Consider the following 13,353-nt stretch of genomic DNA (forward strand, 5'->3'; position numbering starts at 1 on the left):
TGGACAGTGAGCTCCAGGACCTACTTGTCTCTCCTCCCCAGCACTGGGCCAATAGTCATGTCTGCTATGTGCCTTTCCATGTGAGTGCTGCAGATTTAAACTTGGCTCTTTGTGCTTACATGGCAAGCACTTTACCAACTAAGCCATTGCCTGAGCCCCCATGTTTTGAGTTTTGATACAGGGCCTTGCTAAGTCCCCAAGGTTGGCCTTTAACTTACTCTATAGCCCAGGCATTTCTTGAACTTGCTATCTTCCTGCCTCAGCCTCTGAAGTATTTGGTACTACAAGTTTGTGCCACACAGGTTTGACTTAGTTTAACATTTTGTTCTGGTTTCTTTCGTATGTAATTCAAGGTGGACTGATCCTCATAACCCAAGTTGGCCTCCAACTAATGGTAATCCTTCTGCCTCAGCCTTCCAAGTACTGAGATTATAGGGGTGAACCACTACACCTAATTATATCTTAACTTTTTTTTTAAACTGATACCATATTGACTGCTTCTTTATAGATGTACTGAGCTTATGTTTTTCAAGAAGCCAGTGGTCTCGGATGTCCTTATCTTTCAGTAGAAGTAGGCACCTTGACCTTTCTTTTTTTTCTGATTTTACGAGACAGGGTTTCTCTGTATTGTTTTGGAGGCACCTTGACCTTTCTAAGGGTTGAACTGGCAACATTACTTCAACCTTCTGGTTTTGTTTTAGTTGGAGCAATAATCTTTTGTTTATATAAGGTTTGACAGATTTCTAGATTTTGTAGTTGCTTTCTCTAGTTCTATTATTTTGCATTATCTTCTAGAAGTTTGAGCCATAGGTTCTCTATTCAAAAGTTGACAGTATATTTCTCTCCTTTTTCTTTCTTTTGGTAAGCTTTGTAAAATCCTATTCTTGGGGATGGAGAGATGACTCAGCAGTTAAGAGAATTAGCTGCTCATCCAGAGGACCCAGGCTCAGTTCACAGCACTAACACGGTGGCTCACAGTTAACCCGTTCCAGAGGCTCCAATGCCCTCTTCTGGCCTCCATCTGTACCAGGAACTCACATGATACACAGACATACATGCAACCAAGACACCCCTACACATATAATAAAACAATAAAATAAAATCTCCCCCACATAGTTTTTCTTTAAAAGATTTAAAATTTTCTTCTTTATTTTACATGTAAGGTTGTTTTACATGCGTGAATGTCTGTGTACCATGTGCATTCCTGGTGTTCAAGGAGGCCAGAAGAAGTTGCCAGGTTCCCTGGAAATGGAGTTAAGAGACTGTTTTGATCCTCCACATAGTTGCTGGGAACTGAGCTCTGGTTTCCTGGAAGAAGAGCCAGTGTTCTCAACCACTGACTCTTCTCTGGCCACAGTTTTCTTTGCTTTTCAGAATTTATAAATAGATATATGATATATCTGTATTTAGATATGTTTGCTCCCATGTTTTGCAATAGAAATTATATCTTTTAAAACACAAGGTTTTGTTTTTTGTTTCCTATTTGAAAATGTTCTCATTTCTGGCCATATTAATTTTTCATATCTGCTTGGATTTGTTTAATGGGCAAGCAATATGTGATCCAGCAATGAAAATTCCAGTCTTATCTGATTTTCTAAAAATTCTAATATATTCGGTTCCCCCAAAAGAAGGGAGTGTTGTGTTTTCTATCCTTCTTATCCTGCAATATCCTGATAGTTGGATTCTTCATCAGTTAAATATGGCAGCTGTTATTCTGGTCATAAATCTTATGCCAACCAGAAAGCTAAAGTTGCGTTTTCATTTCCTAAAGTCTTTACTAAACTTGGTATGGTTTCAATTTGTAAGTTAAACAGAAGTGAGTTGTAAAACTCTAAGGGAGAAGGGCTGTTCACAGAAAGTGGTGCTTTTCATATTTTCTTCTTTATTAAAGATTAATTGCTACTTAATCCATAAGAAATTCTGAATATACTCTTTATAGAAAATAAATGTACAAAATCAGACTCTTCAAATTTGCATGAAGACTGTAGGCCAGCTCAGGCCTTTAAGATTTTTTCAGCTGTTTTGAGAAATGTAGTGTTGCATGTAGCCAATTAAGAATAAATATTATCAGAAAGTTACTAAATCTTTAATTCAGTAAGAGAATATTAGAAGGAAAACATCAATTTCCAAATACTGCCTAACAGCTGATGAGAGATATATGCTGTATTTGTGATGTCTAAGTATTCCTCTGATTCTTTGTCTCTACTAGTGACGGTTCTTGCCATCTTCCACGAGCTTCAAGTTGATGTTGAACTCTATGCTCTTCTCTTCGGTGAAAGTGTCCTCAATGATGCCGTTGCCATAGTGCTGTCCTCGTGAGTGTTGATTTTCTTTTTGTACTCCAAAAGGTCCATGCAAGCGTGCTAGCTGCTGAAAGTCAGTTATTGAATAAAGTACATTCTGAACAGAAATATTTGGAATACTAAGTTCTTTTCCTTGCCGGAACACACATTTTATGGATAACTTGGAAAAATGCATGGAAAACATGAAAGAAAAATTGCTATATATTCCTATCACATAAAAATAACTCCTATAAAAATTCCAGGACAGTTCCTTCTACTGTTTTTCTGTTTGCCATGAATTTATATAATTGTCATTTTAATGTCTGCAATTTTATTATTTGTTTTAACATTGTAACAAATACATTTTTACTTAGGCTTAAGTTTTGAATTCAAAACTACATGAAAAGGTTTGTATAGAAATTCTGTTCTTAGCCGGGTGTTGGTGGCGCACGCCTTTAATCCCAGCACTCGGGAGGCAGAGGCAGGCGGATCTTTGTGAGTTCGAGACCAGCCTGGACTACCAAGCGAGTTCCAGGACAGCCTCCAAAGCCACAGAGAAACCCTGTCTCGAAAAACCAAAAAAAAAAAAAATTCTGTTCTTTGCCTGGCATTGGTGGCACACACCTTTAATCCCAGAACTTGGGAGGCAGGAGCAGGCAGATCTCTGTGAGTTCGACGCCAGCCCGGTCTGCAGAGCTAGTTCTAGAACAGTGAAGGCTACAACAAAATCCTCTGTCTTGAAAAATCAAAACAGAAAAAAATAGAAAGAAAAGAAACAAAGAGAAATTGTGTTTTTATTCTCTAATCCTCGTTTTCCTAGCTCATTGGGGATGTTTAATAAAAAGTTTCTTTCATGTCTTACTGTTTCTTCAGATCCAGTCACAGATATGGATATAGTTTTTATTTGCCTCTTATTTCTGTTTTTATTTTTAATTTTGGCAGTTTTGGGGATTGAACCTATAGCCCTGTGCATGCTACACAAGTGCCCCAGAACTGAACTACATCCCCAGCCACTCAATTTTTATTTTGAAAGTAGCTTATTCTAGGTGTTTGCTAGCTATTTTTCATATGAAAAGAACTTCTTATTCTTTGCATCTTTGTGGTATTCCCTGTGAACTGCACTGTAATTCTTTTTTCTTTCTCTCAATCTCTTACTACTGACTATTTGAAGAATTTTCAGTCCTTTGCTTTCCCCAAGGAAGTTGCAGTGTTTAACCTAGAACTTTATTTTGCACTGGCATAGGTATATGGTTGTATAAATTCTTGGAAGTGATGAAATTTGGGGTTGCTTTAAAGGACAAATGCAATTTTAGTTTTATTTAATATTGGCAGACTGACAGTCAGAAGATTGTATCATTTTACACTTCAACTACCATGATGTGAGAATATTTCTTTCTCTGGAGCTCCCCCAGTAAACTATTAGTCCAGCTTTTATATTTTTGCCAGATTGATAATTGAGAAAGTATATTGCAGTTGAATTCATGTTTTTCTTACCATAATCATCTGGGAAATATTCTTATCTTAGATGTGTGAAATACACTTTTCTTGATGATAATTCTTGAATGAATAATGCTTGTTATCTAATGCTAGAAATTGTCATATGTGTTGTTACAAGGTATTTGCAGGTGGAAGATGTTCTGCACCCCTGAAGAGCTCACTCTTTTTTATTAGTTATTTATTCTTTTAAATTTCATTTTATATTCCAACCACAGTTCTTCCTCCTCCCCCTCCTCCCACCCCCCAATATTCCCCTCAGCCCACCCCCAGTTCACTTCTCACAGATAAGGGCTTTCATGAGGAGTCAACAAAGTCTGGCACAACAGGGTGTGACAGGTCAAGCCCCTCTCCCATGCATTAAGGCTGAGCATGGCGTCCCACCATAGGGATTGGGCTAGCTCATGTACCAGGTTTGTATCATGGTCCTACTGCCAGGGGCCTCTCAGCTAGCCCAATCTTCACAGCTGTCTCCCACATACAGAGGGCCTAGTTTGGTGCCCTGGAGTCTCCACAGCTGTCAGTCTAGAGTTCATGAGTTGAGTAACTCACTCTTAACTAAGGACATATGTAATCATGTAGGCAAGCACCATCACCTTATACTAAAACTTGCTGCGAGCAAGAAGAAAACGCCCTTCACATTTTCTCCTTTAATCTCTCTCGTCAACTTCTACTTTGTTAACTATAATAGAGTCAGAAGTCATGGACTCTGTTTTGCCCAGCCTGACTACCACTGTTGACTTACTGCACAGTGGGAAATGACCCTTTCCAGAGATATAGCACTAACCTCTTCAATGACGTGGATAGCAATATTTTAAAGTTCAAATCCTTTTTTGTGAATGCTCTATGTGTCAGTGTTGCTTCCTTCCCTGCTGTGTCTATTGGCAGAATTTTTATGACTGAAATAAAATGAAACCTAATGGCTATAACTAATATTGATGCTGATGTTAAATGTGAGTACCTTCAATGATGATCAGTGCAAAGTAAAAGTTGTATATTATATAAAAGGAGTAATAGATAGTGTAATGTAATTTATGTATTTCAGAAACATGAAATGATAAAGATCATTAAAGCTTTAAAGCTTCTAGTATATGTGAGACCCCCCAGTCTGAAGTGATTATCCCAGTCATTTTACTGTTAAATCATCTACTGATAAGCATTCCTTTCTTTCTGCTCTAATGAGTTGAGTTTAAAAAACAACAACTTTGTTCTGTTCTGGTACTATCTTAAACTGTTGTTCAGCAAGCTTTACATTTTCCATCAATCATTTCCTGTAACTTTAGCGTATGACCAGTGTTAAGAAAAGTGAATATATCGGAAACATTTGAGCTTTGGTGATGAAGAAATATGTTTAAATGAAAAAAAAGTTTTCCATAAATGTTCTCACAAAGGGCCACATTTCTCCTAGTGCAATTTTTCTCAAACTGGGTTCTGGGAGTGAATGAAGCCTTCTAGAAAACAATTTGAATGATTTCTTTCTTAATTTTCTTAAGGATATTACATAGCTAGTACCTTTCTGAACTGTTAAGCTAACTCATGCCATCTGTGCTGCAGTCTTCACAGGAAGTATCATTATAACAGGGAAGCTGTTAGCTATAGATGTGTCTTGATAGAGCTGAGCAAATGAGTTCCTGCCCCCAAATGAGAGGGAAAGTAGTTGTGTTGCTCAGCCATGGAAAGTTACTAGATGTAGGTATTCAATGGTATATTGCACTCACCTTTGATGTGTTTCAAAGGAAGTGAAGTATACTCTATTTGTATTGCATTCCCTTAATTTGATTATTGTTGCTTATATTCTATAAGGTAATTTTGTGTGGAGAGAATGCCTTCTGGAAGAATTGTTTGGCAATTAACGTATTAAACCAACCCTTTAAGATTTATAAAATTTATTTTGGAACTTGTTTATGTTTCTGTTTGGTAGGAGCCAATTCTCTCCTTCTATCATGTGGGTTCCAGCAATTGAACTCAGGTCAGCAGGCTTGACAGCAAGTGCCTTTACCCACTGAGCCATCTTGTTTACCCGAAAGATACGTTTTAAAGTAAAATTTCTAGGCCAATGGCTCTAACCTTTTAAAAAGTGAACAGCATTGCCATATTTCTCTCCAGAAATGGAGACTGTTTTGGAAGCACTTGATTAGCTCATAAAAAGAACTGTAGATACAGTAATACTCTGTTTCCATGAAAATAGTACAAAGAAATAGACCAAAATATACAGAAGTCGCAAAGATATTCCTCCATGCTGCTATAGAAACAAATATTAGGAGCAGGTTTTGGAAGTCCAGTTTGTGTTTTTATTTTTATTTTTGTCATATGGGAATAAAAAACAAGTCCTTTTGCATGTCTTTTGTATGCTAGGCAAGTACTCTGTTACTGAGCTTTATCACCAGGCTCTAGAAGCAACTTTTAAAGTCTAGCCATGGCCAAATGGTTAAATAAATTATGCCTCTAATTGTAGGCAGAAGTTTCTGTCCCTCCTAGTCCCACAGCAGTTTAGACCCAAATAAACACACAGAGTCTTATATTAATTATAAACTGTTTGGCCAGTGGGTCAGGCTTTTTATTGGTTAGTTCTCTCTTAGTTATTAACCCATTTCTATCAATCAGTGTACCTTCACATGGTCTTGGCTCACTGGTGATGCCTGGACTTGTTGCTTCCTTGGCAGCTATATGGTGTATCTCTCAAGATTCATTCTCTGGGTTCCACTTCCTAGAATTCTCCTAGTCTCGTAGCCCAGCCTGTACTTCCTGCCTGGCTACATCCTGTCTGTCCATTGGCCAAAACAGCTTTATTCATCAACCAATAAGAGAAACATATATCCGTAGCATATAGAAGGACATCCCCCATCAGCTAATGTTAAAGAGAAGCTTTTTCCTTGAGAGAAGCCGTTCTGCCCGCCTGGTTCTAGAGCCGCATCAGTCCCAAATAAACACAAAGGAGGCTATAATAATTATGAAGCTGTTGGCCTTGCTTGTTTCTTACTGGCTAGCTCTGACTTAAGTATTTACCCCATAATTGTTAATCTAAGTATGTCTCTTACCGGAGAGGTTTCCGGGCTTCCTACCCCAATGGCGTTACATCTCGACTCTCCTGTGTTTCTCCTTCCCAGAATCCTCCTCGACTCCTAGTCCCTCCTATCTAGGTTTCCTATTGGCTCAACAGTACTTTATTGACAAATGCACAGGACTTCCACCAACAAGCTAATATCATTTTAAATTCTTAAATAGCTTGGTTTTGTAATTTGTGTTTCATTGTTCATTGAAGAAGCAGAATTCAAAACCATGGGCTGGTATATAGCACAGTTGATAGACTGTTTGCTTAGCACACATGAAGTGCTGGGTTCTATCCCTAGTACTGCATTAAAACTAGGCATGTCAACATGCAGGCAGAACACTGTATACATAATAAATCTTTAAAAAAACTGGACATGGTGGTATACACTTATTTTCCCAGCACTTGGCTAGTGAAAGCAGAAGGGTAAGTAATTCAGGGCCATCCTTGTCTACACAGCAAGTTCTAAACCAGCCTAGAGTACTTACAGACTCATAAAGAATTCAAAACATTATGCATGTAGCAAAAAGAGAAAATCAATATTGAAGGTTAATAAGACACATCTGTTAAGGCAGTAGATGATGGGGTGATTTTCCCCTGAGCCATATGTTGCATTAATATTAGGAGTTTTGAAATGTATTCATGTAAATATTTATGTACAAGATGGAATGTGCCCTGATACGGAAAACAATGAGGCAAGATTTTAACCCAGAGACCAGCATTTGCTGAAAACAGAAGACACAAACCCATCATGCTTTCCATGTGTTCTTCATTTTAGTGATTAAAGACTAAAATAATGATTAGTGTAAGCTGGAATTTAGACTAAGCCAAAGAGAGCAACCCCGGGAGGCAAAGCATTCACATTATATTTTATTCAATATCAAAGAAGATGAAGGTTGCTGAGAGAAGTATGTTTTCCCTCCTGTATTTTAATGTTACATAGCATAGTCTTATCATGCTTGTAGGTCGAGTTTTTCTGTCCTGCCAGTTAGTTCTGTCCCACCAGTCAGCTCCCCAAATAACCACACAGCAACTTGTTATTAATTATAAATGCTCAGCTGATATCTTAGGCTTGTTATGAACTAGCTCTTACATTTTAAATTAACCCGTTTCTAGTCCTACTTGCTGCCACGTGGCTCATTGCTTGTTACTTCATTTTGTACACATCTTGCTTTCTCTGTGTCTGGCTGGCAGCTTCTGAGACTCCACCCTTCTTCCCAGTGTCCTAGTGTGGCTCTCCTACACAATCTCTTCCTGCCCAGCTATAGGCCAGTCAGCGCTTTATTAACCAATGGGAGTACAAAGTGTACAAAGATTGCTTCACAGCACACACAATAGTGGAACTTTTTGTGTATATGTAAACTTATTGTGCTAGTAATGCCATTTCACATTTATCAAAACAATATATACCCTTTTAGTTCCAAAGTGATCTTGTTACTTTGAGCATTTAAACACAAATGTGTAAAATTTCAATTCAGATTGAGTGTTAAAATTTCCTTAATGCTGTTACTAGAAATTGATGTTGCAATTTAATAAGATAGATAATAATTAGGAAATTATACTTTGGTCTTACATTTTTAACAGTTTAACCTGAGAGATAAAAAAAACCAACTTGTTATGCATGGTATAGGTAACATACTTTTTAGCCTTGAACCAGCAAACAATTGTGAGCTTAGGGTGAATTCATTATATCCTGAGTAATGTGTTTTTCTTCCTCTTCTTTGACATGACTTGTATAATGTCTTTGAGTCTGTACTTTATTTTTGGTTTTTTTAAGACAGGGTTTCTCTGTGTAGCCCTGGCTGTCTTGGAACTGTAGACCTAGAGTCTATTTCCTGGGGTGACTGTTACAAAAGAAGCTCTTTTCAGACCAGGTTTGGAATTTGAATTCAAAACAGAGAGTGTTTATTTTAATTGCTTGGCTTGACTTGGTTCAGAGTGACTGTTTCTTAAGTTGAGAGTAGAGGATCCAGCTAGGTATGCCCAAAGTACTCCAGAGTGGATCCTAATTCCTTGGAAAGCCTTTTGAGCCATTTGCCTAGAGAAGTATATTTTTTATTTTAATTTTAAATAGCTTGTTTTACATGTCAATCCCAGTTCCCTCTCCCTCCCCTCCTCCCCCACTCCCCTTCCACCCTACCCTCCCACCCTATTGCCAAAACCTTCCACATAGGGGATATCTAGAGTCTGTCATTTTACTCTGGGTAGGGTCTAGGCACTCCCCTAAGAGTCCGGGCTGAGAGAGCATCCCTCTTTGTGCTATAGGCACCCGAAGACTGTTTGTATACCAGGGATAGACACTGATCCACAGCTCAGGGCCCCATAGATTGCCCAGGCCTTCTCGCTGACACTCACATTTGGGGGGTCCAGATCAGTCCCATGCTGGCCTCCCCACTGTCAGTCTGGGGTCCAAGAGCTCTCCCCTGTTCAGATCAGCTGTCTCTGCTGGTTTTGCCAGCCCATTCTTTGCCGATTTGCTCATCACTCCTCTCTCTCTGTCACTGGGTTCCTTGGGTTCAGTTCAGTGATTAATTGTGTGTTTGCCTCTGCTTCCATCAGTCACAGGATGAAGGCTCCCAGATGGTTATAGACATCAAGCTCATTATCAGGAATGGGCATTTGAGGTGGTCTCTCCACTATTGCTTAGCTTGCCAATTGGTGTTATCCCTTTAGATCACTCGAGGTTGCTCTGGTGCCTGATCTGTATTCGATCCTATGATTCCATCTTCCCCCTCTTCTACCCCCACCCCCTCAACTTCCTGTTCCCCCATGACCAACTCTCTTCCTCTTCACCCCCTCTCTTCTTCCCAGGTCCCACTCCCCCCCACCCCTTGCCGTGTTCCCCATCCATTCAGGGGATCTTGTCTCCATCCTCTTCTCTTGGGTACTATGTATATATGCATATCTTTTAGGTTCTTTCCTGTTTCCCAGACTCTCTATCAGTGGAAGTGCAGACTGGCACTATCCTGTTCCATGTCTAAAATTCATATATGAGTGAGTACATACCATGTTTGTCTTTTTGCGACTGGGTTACCTCACTCAGGATGGTCTCTTCCAGTGCTATCCATTTCCCTGCGAATTTCAAGATTCCATTGTTTTTTTCTGCTGAGTAATACTCCATTGTGTAAATGTACCACATTTTCTCTATCCACTCTTCAGTTGAGGGGCATCTAGGTTGCTTCCAGGTTCTGGCTATTACAAATAATGCTGCTATGAACATAGTGTAGCAGATGCCCTTGTATGAACTTGCCTCATTTGGATATATGCCTAAGAGTGGAATTGCTGGGTCTAGTGGTAGATTAATTCCCATTTTCCTGAGGAATCTCCATACTGATTTCCAAAGAGGCTGTATGAGTCGGCACTCCCACCAGCAGTGGAGGAGTGTTCCTCTCTTAGAGAAGTCTATTTTAATGAGTAAATACATATTAGACATTTGACACACGCGGCATCTTAAAAGTTGGAAAAATCCTTCATTTTACCTTCATTTTCCCATAAGAGGAACCACATGCAATAGGGTTGAATATTGAGCAATGTGTATTCTTATGCCTCTGCAGGAAACAAGTAGGATTGATTTGTTTGTTTTCATTAGGGCTTTGAAATACTCAGAACAAATAATTCTTAAACATAATCTCTCTCTCTCTTTCTCTCTCTCTCTCTCTGTCACTGTCTCTCTCTGTCTCTCTGTCTCTCTCTGTCTCTTTGTCTCTCTGTCTCTCTCTCCCTCCCCCCCCTCTCTCTCTCACACACACACACACACACACACACACACACGGGTTGGGGGGGCAGAGAAAGGAGGCATATCCCAGTTAACCCAGTATTGAGGATGAAGAGGCTTGATACAGCTTTTAAATAGACCTTTACAATGGTCTGCTCTTGAAAGCTATGTTTTCTTACTAGCTGTATATACTGCAGGATTTTTTGTAGCCTTTTGTAATTCACATACAACTGGTTGTATCTCTTTCTTCTTCTGATTTTGTCATTAAAGTTCTATACTAGAAAATGCTTCCATTTTTTTGTTGTTGTCGATACAGGTTGTCACTGTGTAGCCAAGGCTATCCTAGAACCAGAGCTCCTCCTGCCTTAGCCTCTCAAATGCTGAGGTTACAGGTGTGTGCAATCATCCAGATTTGGATAATATTTTAAAAGTAAAAGTTGCTACTAGAATTGAGAGTAGTCTTGTCCTTTTATAGCTCAATAGTGGCATACCAACCAGCTGGAGACAACAGCCATACCTTTGATGTCACAGCCATGTTCAAATCTATTGGAATCTTCCTTGGGATCTTCAGTGGATCTTTTGCAATGGGTGCTGCTACAGGAGTGGTGACAGCTTTAATATCCTTTTATTATATGTAGTTTTTTCTTTTTAACTTACTGAGATAGCTTAATGAGGCATGCTTTTTCCTAGTTCTGTGACTAGAATTGCTTTTACATTTGCTAATCTTTTAACAAAGAAGTTGTTATGAAAACATGAAGCAAAAGTCTTTGTGAATATGTCACTTAATGAATTCCATTGTTTTGCATAAGCTCAGTGCCTTGAACTGTGTTTGGGGAGCAGGGTCTCATGTATTTCATGCTGGCCTTGAATCTGCTATGGAGCTGAGGATGCCTGAGAAGTTTTGATCCTCCTGTCTCTTCTTCCCAAGTTCTAGGAATATAGGAATACTCTACCATACCCAGTTTATGCAGTGTTTAGGCTTAAACCCATGGCTTTATGCATGCCAAGCAAGCCTTCTACCAACTGAAAATATCCCCACACCTCATCTCTCTTTTTGTTTTTTGTTGTTTTTTGGTTTTGTTTTTTTCGAGACAGGTTTCTCTGTATTGTTTTGAAGGCTGTCCTGGAACTCGCTCTGTAGACCAGGCTAGCCTCGAACTCACAGAGATCCTCCTGCCTCTGCCTCCCAAGTGCTGGGATTAAAGACATGCGCCACCAACACCTGGCTTTTCTTTTTGTTTTTAATTTACTTTTATGTATATGTCTGCTTTATCTGTATGTATGTCTGTGTACTATGTGCATGCATGATGCCTGCAGAGGCCAGAAGAGGATGTTGGAACTGGAGCTACTGCAGATGTGGGTGCTTGGAGCTGAATCCAGATTCTCTGCACGGGCAGCCAGTGTTGTTAATCACTTAGGCATCTCTCTAGTCCCTACTCCCTATTTTCAGACTAGATCTTATTATGGTATTGCAGGCTGCCTTCAAATTTATGATCTTTCTGCCCTAGCCTACTGAGTGCTAGAATTGCTGTCACATACTAAACTACCCCTGAACGGTCACACTGTAAAAGTCTTTGACTAAATACAACTATCCCTTAGAGGATGAATTTTAAAGTTATAGATTAAATTGGTGTGAAGTAAGTAGACTCCCCAATGTCTATGGGTATTTTGTGCTGCTGGTCATTTTTGTCATTTTTTTCTCCTTGCTTAATAGAACAAACAGAAAATGTGTGATTCCTGTGTGAGCACATATACATATTCATCCTGTCTTTCTCCATTACAACTTTTGTTCACCAGAGCCCTGGCTTTGGAGCAAAAACTGACCTGAGTTGTAATCCTGATACTGTCACTAGCTAGCCATGAGAAATGCAGGGCAAATGATTTTTCTATTCATTCAGGAGACATTTGCTGATTGACTGCTACATTCCAGATGCTGCATTCTGGGAATCCAAGATAAGACAAACATGACTTCTCCCTTGAGACACAAGTATGATAGAGGTTTTGATATTTGAACCTGGGATCTCAGTGTAGGATAGTGGAAGGTTGGGAAATTTGAGTAGGACTGGATGAGCCCCAAAGTTTCGATTTTATTTATGTGTATGTGTGAGTGTATGGCACATGTGTGCAGGTGTCTTCAGGTAAGCAGAGGACGTTGAATTCCCTAGAACTGAGTTACACGTGGTTGTAAGTCACCCTCGCAACCCAACTAAGGTCCTTTGGAAGATCATCAAGCACCCTTAACCACTGAGCCATCTCTCTAGCTTCATCCAGGTATAAATCTTTTAAAACACCTTCATGTAATACATGTGTGTGATTCTCTTTCAATACTCTTGGTTTTATGCTGGAAGAGAGTACATTCATGGTCTTTGTTGTTTTTTTTTCAGACAGGGTTTCTCTCTGTTAACAGCTGTGGTTGTTCAGGAACTCACTTTGTAGACCATGCTGACTTCGAACTCATTGAGATCCTCTGGCCTCTGCCTCCCAAATGCTGGGATTAAAGGCATGTGCTACCATGCCCATCTATCATTCATTGAATTGAGGTGTAAAAGGCAGTAAAAGGGTTTTGAAGGGAGCCAGTACAGGCTGTATCTCCTCTCTGGTACAAGATCCTCAGGACTAGGAAGTGTATCTTGCTTATTATTTGTTAAGGAGCTAGTTCATGAATTTGTCACAACTTTGATTTGTTACATCTTGACACAGGCTCTTCCACTGTCACCTGAAATACACTTTTTTAGATTAATATAAAGGAGTGAAGTGCCTCACTTTGTTCATCATGGGATGAATGCTTTATATTGCAGATGAGTTAGAAGATC

The 13,353-nt window shown here is 39.4% G+C and overlaps 1 protein-coding gene across 4 annotated transcripts in view; it reads left to right on the top strand.

Moving 5' to 3' along the window:
- Slc9a6 (solute carrier family 9 member A6) overlaps window positions 1–13,353 on the top strand; it is a 69,252-nt gene that overhangs the window by 26,829 nt on the left and 29,070 nt on the right. For all 4 annotated transcript variants that reach the window (XM_040744646.1, XM_040744645.1, XM_040744643.1 and 1 more), the window contains 2 exons: window positions 2,210–2,315; window positions 11,016–11,157. In XM_040744646.1, coding sequence (XP_040600580.1) covers window positions 2,210–2,315; window positions 11,016–11,157 — 248 coding nt within the window. The remainder of the gene's footprint in view (window positions 1–2,209; window positions 2,316–11,015; window positions 11,158–13,353) is intronic.

The sequence above is a fragment of the Mesocricetus auratus genome, unplaced genomic scaffold, assembly GCF_017639785.1.
Source record: "Mesocricetus auratus isolate SY011 unplaced genomic scaffold, BCM_Maur_2.0 Super-Scaffold_100003, whole genome shotgun sequence".
NCBI classification, from domain to species: Eukaryota; Metazoa; Chordata; class Mammalia; order Rodentia; family Cricetidae; genus Mesocricetus; species Mesocricetus auratus.